This window comes from Ricinus communis, chromosome 2 (genome assembly GCF_019578655.1).
Source record: "Ricinus communis isolate WT05 ecotype wild-type chromosome 2, ASM1957865v1, whole genome shotgun sequence".
NCBI lineage: Eukaryota > Viridiplantae > Streptophyta > Magnoliopsida > Malpighiales > Euphorbiaceae > Ricinus > Ricinus communis.
The window spans coordinates 1,179,136-1,196,170 of NC_063257.1; the positions used below are offsets into that span (position 1 = coordinate 1,179,136).

The 17,035-nt window shown below is 35.4% G+C and overlaps 3 protein-coding genes across 3 annotated transcripts; all 3 read right to left on the minus strand.

Moving 5' to 3' along the window:
• Positions 1-178: 178 nt before the first annotated feature.
• On the minus strand, positions 179-8,291 carry LOC8274681 (DEAD-box ATP-dependent RNA helicase 28). Its single transcript, XM_015721663.3, has 19 exons — positions 7,883-8,291; positions 7,621-7,800; positions 7,445-7,513; positions 7,250-7,356; positions 6,914-6,992; positions 6,319-6,492; positions 5,755-5,903; positions 5,531-5,626; positions 5,145-5,247; positions 4,985-5,047; positions 4,627-4,688; positions 4,424-4,520; positions 3,920-4,038; positions 3,786-3,828; positions 3,471-3,572; positions 2,879-2,977; positions 2,700-2,783; positions 1,596-1,873; positions 179-796 (listed from the first exon to the last, which is right to left on the minus strand). The coding sequence occupies exons 1-19, from the start codon at positions 8,222-8,224 to the stop codon at positions 781-783; spliced, it is 2,262 nt and encodes a 753-aa protein (XP_015577149.1). The 5' UTR covers positions 8,225-8,291; the 3' UTR covers positions 179-780.
• A 1,809-nt stretch (positions 8,292-10,100) lies between these two features.
• On the minus strand, positions 10,101-11,459 carry LOC8274680 (E3 ubiquitin-protein ligase CIP8). Its single transcript, XM_002510507.4, has one exon. It carries the CDS (start codon positions 11,336-11,338, stop codon positions 10,262-10,264), a length of 1,077 nt encoding a protein of 358 aa, XP_002510553.1. The 5' UTR covers positions 11,339-11,459; the 3' UTR covers positions 10,101-10,261.
• A 2,749-nt stretch (positions 11,460-14,208) lies between these two features.
• Positions 14,209-15,082, minus strand: LOC8274678. The gene has a single exon (XM_002510505.4). It carries the CDS (start codon positions 14,810-14,812, stop codon positions 14,477-14,479), a length of 336 nt encoding a protein of 111 aa, XP_002510551.1. The 5' UTR covers positions 14,813-15,082; the 3' UTR covers positions 14,209-14,476.
• Between the last annotated feature and the right edge of the window lie 1,953 nt (positions 15,083-17,035).

Consider the following 17,035-nt stretch of genomic DNA (forward strand, 5'->3'; position numbering starts at 1 on the left):
ATTTTACAATTGAATATAACCAAACAATAGTTTGAACGATTTTTTTTTTTTTTTTATGACTGTCCATTTCCACCATTAGCTACCAACCACTAATTGTAGCTGGAGGGATTGACCAATTTCTTTTTGATGTATCAAATACTAACAAAATATGAAAAATGTTATCCGCAAAAAAAAAAAAAAAAAAAAAAGAAATCTCAATTAGTATTCTCTTAAATGGAAGTTCACCAGAGCTCTCTGGTTGGCGCAAGACTCGAAGTTTAGTGGTTGATAAAAGTTAAAGGCAGAAAATAGGACTCAGATGTTTTTCTTACTCTCGCCAAACCCACCCCATATGCATAGATTTACTTCAAGGCGGTCTGGTGGCTGAAGCTATGGACCAATTAACTGAGGAGTTCATCACCAGTTGAATGACATGGATGGTGATAATGATGGCTGGGACCGGCGGAGCTCATACAAAGGCATCATGTTCCGCGAGGCAGCCCCAGTGGGTCTAACTTTTAGGGGCCAAGATTCTTAGGCACAAGACAGGGCAGACTTGACAATATAATTAGCTTCAGAAACGTATCTCATGTTGAAAAATAATACATCATAAATTGACTTGATACAACAGATGGTAACGAGCATCTTCTTGATGTATGATTCCCCATTGAGATCGCCATACATTGTTATATCAGAGCATTTTTCTGCTGCGCCTCCTCCTTTCTAGATGCATAACCCATGTATGGACCTTCTGTAACAAAGTGAGGTACAGAACTTCCATCAAGCAGATACTTGACAAAGCTACCTGCGCTTATACCTGCAGATGAAGAATGGCTTAAAACAAATATCTCATTCCATGAGAGTAGAATCACAATGTTGACAAGATTGATATAGATTTGCAACAAACGAAAACAGGTGAGCATCCCGTTTCAGTCTTTGTAGTGAAAGCAATCTTTGACATTCATGACAATAAGGTGAACCTACTTGAGGCAGACGTCTTGACTTGCATATAAATTTGGCAAACAGAAATTCTGTAATTAAGAATTTAATGGTGTAATGCTAACATGCATCCAGCTACTTATCCCATTGCTGTCATACAGCAGTGTTAAAAGCATCTAGGTCAAAAATGTATTATGCTTTAATTTTCTGAGAACCCGGTTCAACAGCGGGTGATTAACAGATCTTCTCTGCAGAACAACGCATAAAAAAATAAAACAAACCACAGAACCCCGTGTGTTCTTATGCTCCCCTATGAGACTTGTATGTTCCAAGGTTTGGAAATCTGAACTCATTTTACGCAGAGAACTCTGAAAAGCTTGACTAGGGTAGGCTTACTTGCATTCAAGTTCTGGTGACATTTACATCTGAAGGCATGACAAACTCACGACACTGATATACATGAAACATGAATATCACATAATGAAACTGTTACACCTGCATCTTTAATTCTATGCTAGAACTTCCATATGAATAGCTGAAACATCGTTTTAACCTGTTGCCGACTAAGTTATATCTCCTATTTCCGAATTCATGCTAGAATATCCATATGAATAACACACTACCTTATGGAACATAATTTCATAACTTAAAAAGGGAAAATTTAGTTCAATTCATACCGTGCTTTGCTCTTAAATGAATTCTTGGACTTTTTGTTTCCCATTACACTGCTGCTTTTCTTCTGCTTTCTCTCACTCATGTCACTCTGGAATAGCTCCCGCATTTCTTCCGTCCTTGGTTGAGTTCTTTGGGATGGACGCTTTGATTTCTTGGCAGCCTTTTGTATAATCTTTCCAGCATCTACTGCCCTCTTCACAGCCTTTGCTGCTTTGGCCCGTCGATAGCCCAAGTCAACTAGAGATATTCCAGTCTTCTCCTTCTTAATCTTTCTAAGATCCTGCCGTATTGTACATATGGAAGTACCAAATGTCAGTGCATATGCGAAAATCTAAACATTGAAAAAAGATCGGGTATAAAAATATAGCTTAATACTGGAAAAGATGCACTGTCACTTTTCTATACATGCATGTATATCCAACAACTCATCAATTCTTTGCTAATATACATAAAAGGAATATCTACAAAAATTGGACATGGTCCTTTTTCTTTTTTCTGATAAAGAAAGAACCTAATGACCAATGCAACAGAACTATATTTGTGACAACCCATCTCTCATCGGAAAGTGAATGTCATTGATGTGTTTCTAAGAGCCTAAGTGAGTTACTATGAACCCCTATGAGTTGACTTTTGGGCCACATGAATATGCCTAACCCTGCCTCTAGTCATTGGGCCAATAATTCATCAGAAATTCAGGCCTTACTATTAGAGCAACTTGTCAACCCAAGTATGAAACTAAGCGATGTACGAAATTAAGTACTACATCATAGAAAGTTGATGGAAGCTACCTCTAGAATCGGTACGAGCCAACGCTAAAATCCATCTCGCCTGGCGGACTACTTATGGCCATTGTCTAAATCTAACGAGGCCATCAAAGCTTTGAGTGGGCAAGTTTTTAATACACCATCCCACTTTGGGAAGTGATTAAGGATTAATGTACTTTAAGAGCCTAAATGAGTTAATATTAACACCTAAAGATTGAAGTTTTTAGGCTGCTCATTGAGACTCAATCCTGCTTCTAGTTGTCAGCTCAGTAATTCATGCAGGTTCATGAATTACAATTGTATACATAAAAAAGTTATGTGCGCAGAAGAAGAGATGCGTACATCTATTTTCTCAGTTTGATCTTCATCCTCCAACATCTCTCTGGCTGCTTGTAATTTTCGACGCTTCTTCCGAGGTAAATTTTTCTGTCCAACAGATATTAGCAGATTTAGATAAATCCTCAATAGACATTTTCTAACCTGAAGATAACAGAAATCGAACTATTAAGAAAAAATACTACCTCTCGCTCTCGCTTCCTCTTTTCCTTCAGTTTAAGTTCTTCGGCCTGTTGGGCACTCATAACCTTACTCTCAAAACCTTTTTCTTTCACCATTGATGCCTGTCACATGAATTGCAGGCACAATGCCGTTAGTTGGAGACAATAATATCATATTCAAATTTTCAAAAATATAAAGCTCTTTGAAACTGCGGGCAGAAATAACATTCAACACTTGAAGGAACAACTAAGGTAAGTGCTTCACTCGTACGAAAGACATACTAATATATCAGTGAAAGGGTTTTTTCCTTTTTTAGAATGTATAAAAGATTAAATCGATCACATTTTATTAGCAATTTTCAGGCAAACAAGAGCATCCTTTTTTTATGTGCAGAATATATTAGATCACGGTTTCCTCTTCAATCACATAACCACCACCACTAATCATATCGAGATTTTTAGTAGCAGAAGAATCAAATATATATTCATGAGCAATTAATCGTCAGATAAACAAGAATAATTCCTAGAATTTGCATGCTAACGTATGTTCATATGGGAATGGGACTGGCTAGCAAGTTATATAAATGAAAACAACCATGACAAGAGAAAAAATTACCTTTGAAGCTTTATCCACTAGCTTCTTCTCTTTCTCCGTAACAAACCAGGTTCTTTTAGGCCGTGATAGAATATCATCCCTATGTGCAATCATATTTTCTGCCTGCTCAAGTGCGAAATAGTGTTCATAGCAAAAAGAAAATTGCTTATAATAGGCAGCCGAGAATATCTACTGATGATAAATGACCATTTACACGATGGCATTCCAGGAGGGAAAGAAAACATTTGTTGCAAGTATTTAAATCATGGCCATTAAGTGCATTATATTCTGAAAGGCATCGACATGTGAGCAGTCTAGACAGCAAAGAATAAGTACCTTTGTTGCTTCCATTTCAGCCTTTCTTATTGCTATCTCTTCCCTACAGCAATTGAATATATCCAACTTCAGTCAAAAGTAAAAATATCAATATTTGGTCCAAAATAACTAAGAGAATGAAATGCAGTCAGAACCTCTCTTCTTGGAGAATGGCAGCCACTTGATCTTCCATTTGCTCAATTATCTGAGACCACTTAGCAATTGATTGCTCTGCAACAATACGGCTCTTCAACTTTGAACCAGCCCTCTTTGCCTATTAAATTGACAGAGCTTCCTGGTGAGTCATATCAGGCTCAACTGATGATGCAGATAAAGGAGAAAAAGATTTGGGAACCATTTTCAATTATCATCCTATAATAAATCTTATGCCCAAATCATTAGCTAATTTCTTAAAAAAAGGATCTGAACTAGACTATTAGCATAGTTGAAAAGAAAAAAACCATAGTCTCATTAAATTTTATTATTTAGCTTTATTAAGTGAAAATCAGCAATGCTCCACCGAATGAAATAGCATGGATGAATTGTAATGATAAAATTGTGGCTCTACTAACATTACCGTATTCAATACAGTTATTCTTTAAAAAGAATTAAGTTAATAACAGACAAGCAGTAAACTATGGAGGAAGAATATGGCTCACAATGGCTTTCAAAAGAGAACGATCGGTATCTGTCACAAATGTAACAGCATAACCTTCTCTACCAGCTCTTGCTGTACGACCCACTCTATGAACATAGCTGTACAAAGAGACAAAAGAAACAGGAGATGCTAGAATGAACTTGTGCACACTGAAACATAAGTTAATGAAAAATCATCGAGCTAGAAATTACAAAACATGTTTACCTTGTCAGCTCACGAGGACATGCATAATTAATAACTGTTTGAACACCAATAATGTCCAGTCCCTACAAAAGGTTATAAAGGAAATGTCAAAGGAAAGAACACAAATGTTGATACCTGCACATAAAATAAAGAGGGAGAAAGGGTAGCGGCAGTAAAAAGAGCCAACACTGTTAATCGTTTAACTTAGAATTATCATTGACCTTAAAAGCCCAACGACTAAACAACCACAAGACATAACAAAATACTAACAAAACAGGCAAGGAAGTAATGTTGTATATGAACAAGCAATAATTCATTACATAAATTACGAAAAGTGCAAGTAAACTATAAGAATATGCTGCATATTATCTCCACTCACACGAGCAGCAACATCAGTTGCAATCAAAAAATCGACTTGCTGCTTCCTGAATAATTCCAACGCCTATAGCAGGAAAACACTAGTCAGACACAATGACAAACAAGGATCTTAAGACAGTACAGGATAATATTTTTGTGACCTTCAAAAGTAAGCTACTCACATCAAGACGCTGAACTTGAGTAAGATTTCCATGAAGCTCGGCGGCTTTAAAGCCAGCTAATCCAAACAGAATCTTCAACCTATGTGCAGCTTGTTTAGTTCCACTGTCAATAGGAATTTAAACTGATCGTCAGATCCAGATAATCAACGAATTCCCCTGCCTGTAATTGTAATAGATTTGAAATATTGGATAAAACACATCTCAAACTTCCAATTTCCCTATAATTGAAGAGCATGATTTATTTTTCCAGAGTCCTTATATCAAGACCAGCTTCACCAATATAGGATAAAAGGTAGTGGTGACAAAGCTTCAGAATATAAGGTACATCATACTTTAGAACAGCAAATTCAATAACAAATCATGTAAATTTGGCTACAATAAACAACCTGAAGATTATCACTCTAGATGTAAAAGTTTTTGAACATAGCGCAAGAAGAACAGCCTCCTGATTCACCTCACGCATTCTGCGAATCCTAACCACCCTGCAAATGAGAAAGCCGTATCCTCAGATGTTAGACAGAATTTTGAAAAATGCAAAATTCTTGGTATAAGACATGCAACCAAAGAAAGAAAAAGAAAGCAGGTAAAGATTGGTATCCGAAAGAATTACTCCTCAGTCAATGTTGCTGGTCGTTTTGTGGATGGGTCAGCTGACAGACGCAGTGGTTTAGTCAGAGAAAGTTTAATAAGCTCATTAATTTCTTCAGTCATTGTAGCTGAAAAAAGCATGGTCTGCCTCCTTTTGGGGCACAGCCGAACCTGACAATAAACCAGGAAGTGCTTAGAAGAGATAACAACAACATTAACATACCCACAATACAAAGAGATAAATCAGAATCAATCGATTGAAGGAGCAACTAACGAATTTACTATTCAGTGTCTACCCAGCTGGTTAAGAGGGCCTAAACTTAGAATTATCTAAGACGGGAATTAAGAACCAATTTAGTTTTCTGAAATCATTACTTATGGTAAATATAAACACTGATACTCCCAACATGACATTTTAAGAAATTAACATAATTCTGGAAGGACCGAGTCTTGACAGTTAAAAATATACTAGAAGAAATTTGTAATAGTATCAAAGTTTTTACGGACAAACTAAACTTCTGCAGCTGCTAATTACTACTTGAAGTTAGAAATGTCGAGCACCAAAATGGTAAATGGTCAAAGGTACCAGTTCATGAATTTCAGCACTAAATCCAAGCTCCAGAAGGCGGTCTGCTTCGTCAAGGATTAAAACTGCAAGATCATCTAAATCCACAGACATAGTGTTGCGTAAATGATCTATCATCCGCCCTGGGGTAGCTACAACAATATCTGGCATGGACCTCAAGGCAGATTCTTGCACCTGCAATAAAAATTGTTTTCATGCTAAATTCTTCTTGGAAACAGATAAAGAACTATCTATAACAAGAAAAATGAAAACCATAAAAGTTTGATTCAAGCTAAACAGATATTACCATATTGCAATTTTCAAAAGTTCAGTTATATTTCTTGGACCCTGGTAATAATTCGAATCAAAGGAGAATCTTAAGAATGCAAAGGACCGACTGAGTTACATATAGTAGAATCCAAATACCCATGAAACAGGGTCAGATAATCACAAATGCATGGTTTTAAAGAGTTTAACAAAATAGAAAAAGATTAAGAAACAAAAAGAACTGAGTGGGGATTACTAAAAGCAAAAGCCAAGAACTACCAGTCTTGTCTAGCATTAAATCGGTGGCTATAAATTAGGGAATTGAAGAGGATTAAATAAGTGGGCTGACCTTGGTAGATAGCCCGCCAACTATCAAGCAACATCTAATATCTGTAAACTGAGCAAGTTTCTCTACCATGCTATGAACCCTGCGAAAAATGCAAAACATGATACAAAAACTTGATTAACTACTTAAAAGCTAAAGGATTTAGAAAGAAAGCACTAGACCAAAAAAAATAAATGTTAATTTTTGTATTGAAGGATGAATTTCAAAAGAAACAACTTTCCAGAAAATCATGTCAGGATGTAAGAGTTTATCCTCTCGTCCATAATTAAGTTAGCCTGCCTAAACATGAATTCCATCAAATATAGAAAATAGTGTAAAACATGGGAAAAAAACACTCACTGAACAGCCAACTCTCTAGTTGGTGTAAGAATGAGTACACGTATAGCTTGAACTCGTTTTGGTCGGAACAGTAGTCTCTCTAAAGTAGGTAAAGCAAAGGCAGCTGTCTGCAAGCATTAAAGTAATTAAAAAAAGCCTCAGCAGCAATCGAATTGGAGCAATTAAATTAAGTAAATATAACCATGACAAATGTACCTTTCCAGATCCAGTAATCGCACTCCCACAAATATCACGGCCTGTAAGTGCCAGCGGTATACAAGCTGCCTACGAAAAGAGAAAAAAAAAAAAAAAAGGAAAAGACTCCCTAGAATTCAGTAAGCTAAGAAAAAAAGAAATTGCATAAAAATGAAATTAGAAGGAAAAATCGAAACCTGAATTGGAGTAGGCTTAGTATAACCTAAGACCTCACAAGCCCGAAGCAATGGGCGAGATAAATTGATCTCCATAAAGGAGTTAGCATGGAACGAAGCTCCTTCTGCTGATGCGAAAAATGATTTGGTTTCATCGGCATTATGTGCCACATCTTCGTCCTCTTCTGCTCTATAATCTTCCTGATTGAGAATAAAATAAATATGAGGATTTTAAGTTTAAACAGAAACGAAAATAAGGTGAGAGAGAGAAAGATAAAGATACTTGTTTGTCAGGTTCGGAGTCGGAGGCGGTATCGTCGTCCTCGTCGAGAGTAGTGAGTGGGACAGAGCGTTGCTGGAGGGCTTTTGAGATCTTGTAATCAACGGAGGTAGTGCTTCTACGAGCGTGTTCTTCTGCGACTGATTCAGAGTAAGAAGCAAAGTCCCATGGCGATTGACTTTTCCTATTTGAAGCTTTCTTCTCTGCTTCTTTTTCTTCTTCTTCGTCGCCGTCTTCTTCTTCTTCTTCTCGCTCTTCTTGCTCGTCTTCTTCCTCTTCTTCTTCTTCGTGTGATAATCCGGGCTCTTCGTCGCTAGGAGGTTCGAATACGAAGCCTGTAGCCATGGTTAGACCGTTTTCAGCTCTTCTGTTTACAAAGGGTTTTAGGTGTATCGAGGTTTTAGTTGCCCTTTTATACTATATCATTTTCTCTGTGTTTTTCAAAAAATATTTTTAACTAGGTAACCCGTAAAACGACGACGTACTACTTTTGAAGAGTTTTCCCTTGCGTGCTCTCTCTTTAAAAAAAAATTAAAAATGAGATAAATATCTTCTTTTTCAAAAATAAAACCTAAATTTTCACTTAATTAAAATGTTTTCTTTATAAATAGGTTTTCATTGGATATTCTAAAATTTTTCATTTTATCAATAAACTTATATTAAAAAACTCAAGAAATAGCAATTAATTTTTTAAAGAATTTATTTATTAAGCCCTTAGATGTGTAATCTCCATCCCAATCGTTATTGTCACTGCATTTGCCACCATCCAAAATCACGGTGTTTAGTATACAGCCCCTTTTTCTAATAACCCTTTTCATTGTCTTCTTCTTTATCATAATTTCTTTTAGAGCAAACACATTATATTAAAAGAAAAGAAATTTAAAAATGAAATAAATTAATTGAATTCTTAGATCTAAATTTTGCAGGTCTCAAACTTTGAAGTTTATGTTTGAAAATAGATGGTCTGAAAAAATTGAATGGTTGTTGGTCGAATAAAAATGCTTTTTGGCAACTAAGAGTGGAGAAAATGAGTTTTAATGACAGCAATAATTTGACCGAGTTTTTTTCTTTTTAAACTTTGGAACTTCCTCAAAGACATTGATTTAAGATTCACAATGGATTTGGAAAATATAAGTTTTTATCATTTTTTTTTATTATTATTAAAAGGGTATTTCAAAAACTTGCCATTGAGTTAGCTAGTAGGTTTTTGGATTTTCAAATATCTTATTATTATTTTCAATTCAATTCTTGACATAAACCTTATAATTTATTTTTGCAAGAAAGGTAAAGACTAATGATAAATCAGCAGTCATTTACTTGTGTTATGCATTAATTCAATCATTAAGCTGAATAACCAAATCCGCATAAAAGTACCTAAGAAATCATCAGTTTTTTGTCTAGAGCAACTCTAATAACATGAAAGCACAAATCCTTGGTCCAAACTCCATTATGCAAATTCTAGATAACAAGAACTTGTGCATATGCTTGTTTTGATGATCTGAGCAAACGCCACACAGCAAATTACTACGATCCAAGCAGTTAGGACAGATTATAACTCAATAAATAGGTCAAACAGTCACCAAACCAGATGCCTTTGTTCAGTATGACTACCCTAGCAAGCAACACACGAGCAGACAGCAACCACAAATTGCACGAAACTATTATCATCAAAATAAAACATGCAAATCTATCTTCATTTACTCCACAAATGGATTGAGAAAGAAAATTCAATAGCACAATCTCACACACGATAATAGAAAAGGAAACCAAGCATAAAATATTACAGTTACTGATCACTATTGACTTCCCAATCTCTACAAACATAATGACTTTGAGAATGTGTGACATCATAATCAATGGCTGGCAGGGAGCAACATCCCTTCATGGAAGCTGTTGTTGCTATTGTCGAAGAACAGCTTCCATCTATCAAATAGCCACCCAGCTAGAATTAATCCAAAATCCCTCAATAGCAAAGACTCCATAGACTCCTAATCATCTCATCTCACATGTATGGATATAAAAAGTAGAATGTGGCCAATAACAGTAAGGTAATAGGGTCATAATAATACATTAGTCTACAACTAAATTAAGATAATTTGAATACTGTAACCTAAAAGTTAACCAGCAAAACATGGAACCTGTAAATTTCACATATCTATGCACTACAAGGTAAATGCTTCCTAGTTTGACTTATATGCAAGACAAGTGATGGAATTGTACATGAACAAGGAAAAAAATTGTCTATTATTTACATTCAGAGGCAAATGGAAGTAAATCCAGCTTTTATCTAACCCATAAAAACAAACAAACAGCCAAATATTCATGAACAGAGTAAGGTTTTATTTTCTTCTTTAAATTGGCTTGTAAAGAAACCAATTTCAATCAATTAGAACCCAAACTATCACCTTCACCGCCAGAACCCGAAGCTCCACTAACAGCAGCTGCAGTTGCAGGTTTCTTCTTCCTCTCCTCTTCATACTCGGTGTCATCAGTTGGCAACTCAAACCTGCAAACAGGACAGGAATTCCTCGAACCTAACCAAGGCACAATGCAATCCCCATGATAACCGTGATCACAAGGTAATTTCGTCTCGGTTTCACCAACATTTACCATATCCTTGCATATAGCACATACCCGAGTCTGCTCCTCTAATGTGATCACAGCCGTTGGTAATGCTGAAACGGAAGATTTAGAAGCAGGTGGGGCCCCTCTCCTTCCATCATCACTCTCAGCTAAATTCTGCAGCAAAGCCTCGTATCCGGCAGCATCCACGTAATCCTCAGGATTACCTATGTATCTGTCTGTTTCGGGGACTTCAAGGAGAAATTCTATAGAGTTATCTTCCAGTCCCATAAGGATCTCTGCCCAATCAAGGATCCGGTTGCGCCCGCTTCTCGCCCGGGTTGCGAATTCACGGATCCGAAGACGAAGAAAATCGCGACGCCTTCTCCTCATATCTTCTTCTTCGTCTTCTCTGTTCTCCTCTTCAGTCTCGTTATCAGATATATCCTCACCATCATCATGCTCTCCTTCATCTCTATTCTCTTCGTTCTCATTCTTGTTTGAGTCCTTATCGTCTTCCTCATCCTCGTCGTTATCCCATCCATTAAGCTCGATCCTCAGAAAATCGTCTTCAGAATAAGGGTCTTGAGGAAGAGGAGGAGGAGTGTCCTCTTCACGTGCTGCTTGTGCGATTATGCGAAGCATTTGAAGGAACTGAGATCCGAAAGTAGAATCATCAGCCTGATCTGAGGTTAACGAAGGAGTATTGGAAGGTGGAGTCGCTGCAGCGGTGATTAATTCAACGAAACCGTTCTTGCACTCAAGGCAAATAACATCAGATTCATTAGCTAATGTTTCAGTTGAGACACGTTTAATGCAGCGGTAACACCAGTACTGCCTCGTATCGGTTTCTAAAATGGAAGCAGGTATCGGTGGCTGAGACGGGCTTTCGGCCATTAGCGATTATTGGTGTTGACAGGGCCGAGGAACCGCCCGCTTAAAGATGAGGGTAGAAGGGGAAGGTGCAAAGAAAGTGGGGGAGAGAGAGGAGAGACAATTGGTATGCTCACTGTCGCTAATTATGTAATAAGATTGTTTATTGTGTTATTAAGGCGGTGGTACGCCTTTGATGTAGAACCGTTCAATGGGAGTAATATGTTCCAAGACGTATTTGTAAGATAATCTAACGGTCAGTATGTTATTTGCAGGGAATGTGTGCGCGCTGACCACGGTTTTGCAAACAGATTTGCTTGTCTGTTAATCCTTGTGACCTACTTTAACGACTCTTAACCTCTGGTGACAAAACTATTTTGAAGGTTACCGACTGCTATAAATTATTAAATAAATTTTATATTAACAAATTAATAAATTTTATAATATTAATTTTTTTTATTTTTTTATGTATTCTTTTTATATTTTTTTTAAATAAACTAATTTTTTTTATAAATTTTAACTAAATATAAATACTGCATATTACTATTAATTAATTCAATCTATATATAACATATAATAAATTAAATCTATTTAATAATTTCTTAATAAATTCTAGTACATCACTATATCATTTAGAAAGAAAAAAAAATATCTATCCCATTTTTTTCTTAATCAATAAACTATATCTCATATATAATGACATTAATTTTTAAAAATATGAAAACATCTATTTACAAACAGTTTATGAATATTAAAATTATAATTAAATTTCTTATATTTTCTTCAAATACTGTTCAACAGTATTTAGAAGTTTATTTATACTATGGCAGGCTATCAACATTTGTATTATAAACTTCACTGATGTCATTACCAATGTTTAAGGATGTTTAATATTGCATTACAATTTTCCTTGGTTAATATTTACAAGATGTTTAAACATTAATGATAAATTTTGTAAAATTTTTGGCATTATTTAAATTTTAGATACAATATATATATATATATATATATATATATATATATAGTTTCAAATTAAATATTTTTTGGATATTATGATATCAGTAGAGATTAATTTAAAAAAAAAAAAAAAAAAACTCAAGTTGTAATATATAATAGGGTGGAATGGGGCTTCTGAAAAGTACTGAATTTCCATACCACTGGCTAAAGTTAATATTTCATAAGAATAAAAGAAGTATTTGAGTGCTTGATTTGGGATGGTGGGTGGATAAAGTCCCAGACCAGCAAGATTAAAGTTTTTTTTTTTTTTTTTCTGAAAGCTGCAACTGAATCCAACCGAGCTCAATTTTCGCTTAATACATTCATTACCGAGTCTGTTAATCTTTCATATTTTTTATAAGTTTGAATGAATTTAATCAGATCTAAATGGGTTTAGTGAATATAAGTTGAAAATAAAAGATTCACATACAAATTATAATATTTAATAAATTTATTTATTTTCTATTAAATATGTTTAAATTAATTTCTTTTATTATAATATATTTTAAAGCCTTCACCCAGCTTGGGACTTTGGGTTAGAATTATATATACAATGCCTCTGTGAACTTTGGCCAAGTTAGACAAAGCAAAAAACATTGTTACTACTCACTCGTCGGCTACTGGTAATTCCAATCACAAAATCATGTGGGACAATTGAAGTGGGGATATCTCTGTCATGGGATCCCATGAGCCAACATAAAGTGGATGGCAATGTCTGTCTAAAACTCTTAAAAACCCCTTAAACCAATATCTTTCAAGTCCACTTCGTAGAGCATAAAGGTGCCTTCTTTCATAATCTAGCAACTTGAAAATTGATTTTGATGGCCTTAATCTTATTACGTGGATCACTATTTTCTAAAGGTTCTAAAAGGTCAAAACTAATTAATTTGACCCTCTTTAAATCATGCAGTAGGTAGCAATAGTATGAAAATGATGCTACAAGTTGCATACCACATAGAGAAGGCTACGCAATTACATCCAGCAGAAGTTACAGGGTGTTTCCATTCAGAGTTCACTGCCTTTGAACACTGGCACGTATGCAGGCTCCCCCTGCCTTTCAGCACCGGCGCATATCTAAATAACACATATGAATGATGCAAGAGCAACCCAAGTTTTTGTTTTTAATCGAGAGATGGATCTGTCTGATAGGTCACTAATTGTGCTAACTCGGGTGAAACAGAGATAGATGCTAAAGATGTTTAATTTAACTTCTGCTTTATGCTTTACATTTTTCTGGTGCTGCCAGCAAACCTACAATAGCCAATAGGTTATAGGTAGTATGAAAATTGAGAACCGAAACTACTTTACACGTTCCTCGGATTTCTGCAAATTTCTTCTTGCTAATTCCATATATTTTGTCGAAGACTGCTCCTCATATGTCACCTCTAGGAAAGGTGCATTTTCGAGATTGTCCAACCTCTTCAGAGGGCTATCATTAAAAGCCAGTAACATTAGCTAGCATAATCTTCCAGTTCTCTTACAGTTCTAATACAATTTCTTCGGCCTGAAAATGGACAAATCGCAACCAAGAGGGCAATCAACAGCTCCCAAGATTTCATAGCTTCATTCAAAATTATACCTTCATAAACATCATAATAATTAAATTTATTAGCATCATCTTACTGTGTTTTACATACAAAATTAATGTATATAACCTAGTAAACGTTCATATTGCGCTTGAAAATTAGCTAATAATGGACCTAATTCATCCTTTTTCTTTAACGAATAACAAATATTTACAAGACAATTCCATCTTTATCTTTGTGCTAATTCAATCCAAATTTCAACACTTGGAAACTTATTATGTATCTGGATCTGATGGAGGCTCAACCACGAGAGCATTCAATTCACATCTAGAACTTAAAAATTGGATGATCAACCAAACGCATGGGACAACATTTATGCACAAAATTCATTCTCTTTTTCATTATTTTATTTATTTACATTGTATATATTTCTCTTCCTCTCAAACAAAAAAGCAAACACCTCACGGGTCGTCCTTTTACCAACGCCAAGGCAGTTTAAGCCCAAACCTACAAACACCATCAACCAAAAAACCAGAGATTCTTATTGTTCTTCTTCTCTATCTTACACTTCTGAAACTTTTATTTCTTATGCATCCATTTTTTTATATATAATTCTCATTGTTTATATTAAATTGCGTATTCACAGAGGGCCATAGTGAGGTTGATGATGCTGAGGGAGCCTGAAGCGGACCTGAGAAGCCGGCGATCGGACAGCCACACCATGCCAACAAATACCACCCTTGCACATCTCATGAACATGAATATGATGATCTCGCGAAATTGCATATGTAGCTTTTCGGGAAACGTCCCAAGTCAGCGACCCGATCAAGATCAAACCTACCACGGAAGTAGACAAAATCAGCACAAATCCACCGCTGAAACTCCGTCCACAAACCAGACCGTACGCCTTAATTCCCGCGATAACTGCCACGTAGATCGTCGTTAAATTCCCTATCACTGCATCAGATACTGCCATCTCAAATTTTTTTTTTTTTTCTTTTATCAAAACTGAAGTTAGCTGTTACAGACGAGTGATAAAAGATAAAAGAGTCATAGAGAAGCGAACAGAGTTGGTACGGATGGGGTGGAATTTAATTTTAATGCATCTTATTTGGAATGTCGGAGATTTTAATTACAGAAATAAGATGGTCTGCTTTTATATTTCTTTGCCTCATAAATCAAGCTTATCCTCGCTCGCTCTTCTTGGAAGGGAAAGTGGAAGGTATCTAGTTATAGTCGTACATCCGCCGGTTTTAGGTTTTCCATATATATAACACCACGTGTCTAAGTCTTTCCTCGACAAATAGAACTCGTTTGCAGGAAACGCCGTCGTTTTCAAGCTTAGGCAAATGTAAAAACAATTAAATAAATAACTAATTGCGATCATCATGACAATGGTCCAGCAAGTCGGTTCCACAAAAACGTATGTGATAGTTTGTTGATGGGCGTCATAGTATGGGCCACGTCTTTGTTTTTTATTTATTTATGGGTTTTCTTTGGCTATTTTCTTGATGTTCTCAGCTCACATCTCATTTACTTTAGTGGCCGAATCCCAAGGGTTATATTGCTGTTGCGTAAAGATAATTTCTTCCCCATGCGCGTATAATTATGGTGTTGATTAGGTTATGATAATGACGGAATACTTAGCGCGGCATTAATTTATTTTCTTTTCATTTGCTACCAAAGAAGATTATGCCATTATTCCAATAATTTGGATTTAGGCTTTTGTTTAGATATAGTTAATAATGTTAGATGGCATATAGAAAAAGGAGAAGATAAATAAAGAAAAGTTAAAAATGAATATTCTAGTAATTTATTCAAGTTTAGATGGTAAGAAAATTACAAAGATAGTAAAAGTATAAATTCTTTAAGAGTAATTATACGTGTTCAATACCGCCTTCTTTTATTATTATTTTCTAACAGTTTTTTCATTGACGTCATTGTTCATTAAAATGTGGGCTTAATGTTCATGTATCTGAAGGTCCAATGAGTGTATTCTATATGCAGATTTGGAATGAAAATGCACAAAAGGGAGTTCAAGAAATAAAAAATTACTTAACCCCTTTATCGCTATTTTGCGAAGTTATGCTGTCCGTGAGGCTCCACGGTGTTTAAATTGTTACAATTAGAGGATTCACATCAATGAGAAAAATAAATAAATTGGCTGCATACTTTTGTGATCTGCAAGGTAAATTCTCTAGCACTGGCACAGCGGCTACCAGAAATTGAATTGAAGGGCAAAACCCAATCTATTCAACAACAAAGACTTCAAAGTTTGTAGACAATTTTAACCTTTGGAAAAGGAGAAATGATGGTCATTTTCCAGGCCTAGGCTCCACACGCCGCACATAAAAGGACTGGGACTTGGAAGATCTTGCCAGACTTGGTTCCTTGAAGCTGCAATAAAGTATAGAATAAGAGGAAAATACCTCGAATCTGAACCTAACAAGCTAATGGCTTTATTGTTGTCGGTGTTAGGGTGTGACACGGGTGTGGACCGTAATGGGCTTTCTCGAGGCTTAAAGCCTTGATCTAGACGGGCTTCGCATTTTTCTGTTTTTAATGGTCTCCAACTCCGAACAGCCCAAGGCTATAAATTGTATAGTTTGACTAAAATGCCAATTGTGATGATCTTATGATTGTGCAGCTTCATGGTTGTAGTTAATTTGGTGATTAACGAAGGCAATCATGATTTAAGGAACCAAAACAAAATCAAATTATTAATATACAATTTTATTGTAGCCTAATAAATCAAACTTTAAAATTAAATTAGTAATCGCCAGAATCTTAAAATTTATATTACCTGAATTTTCTAAAGTTATTTTAATTTAGATGTAATTCTTTTGATTTATTTTATAAAGATTGGATTAAATAGCAATAACTAAGTAGTCTCTGAGAATCTGATTTTAAAATAATCTGAATAACTAAACTATAATAGACTTTGATCACTTATATAGTTTAGTCCTATTAAAGAGATAGAATGTTTCTAAGAATTGATGTTAGTACAGTAATCAGAAAAGGGTTGAAAATTTTGGATTTGTTACATAGAGATGTGGCCTTTCGTAAAAATAGGCTCTTGTCTTGATGTGTCTTTTTTAGTACTCGCAAGTGCACGAACCGTTCCTATAGTAAGGGTAAGTTCATCACGAGGTCGATCTCTCAAGGAACTATGAGGCCACTTATTATAAAGTCTAATTAT

Coding starts and splice junctions, on each gene's coding strand:
- LOC8274681 (XM_015721663.3), bottom strand. CDS start 8,224: ATGGCTACAGGCTTCGTATTCGAACCTCCTAGCGACGAAGAGCCCGGA. Junction 7,514..7,620: donor CTAAGCCTACTCCAATTCAG/GTTTCGATTTTT, acceptor CTCTTTTCGTAG/GCAGCTTGTATACCGCTGGC. Junction 5,048..5,144: donor CTCAAGTTCAGCGTCTTGAT/GTGAGTAGCTTA, acceptor TTCCTGCTATAG/GCGTTGGAATTATTCAGGAA.
- LOC8274680 (XM_002510507.4), bottom strand. CDS start 11,338: ATGGCCGAAAGCCCGTCTCAGCCACCGATACCTGCTTCCATTTTAGAA.
- LOC8274678 (XM_002510505.4), bottom strand. CDS start 14,812: ATGGCAGTATCTGATGCAGTGATAGGGAATTTAACGACGATCTACGTG.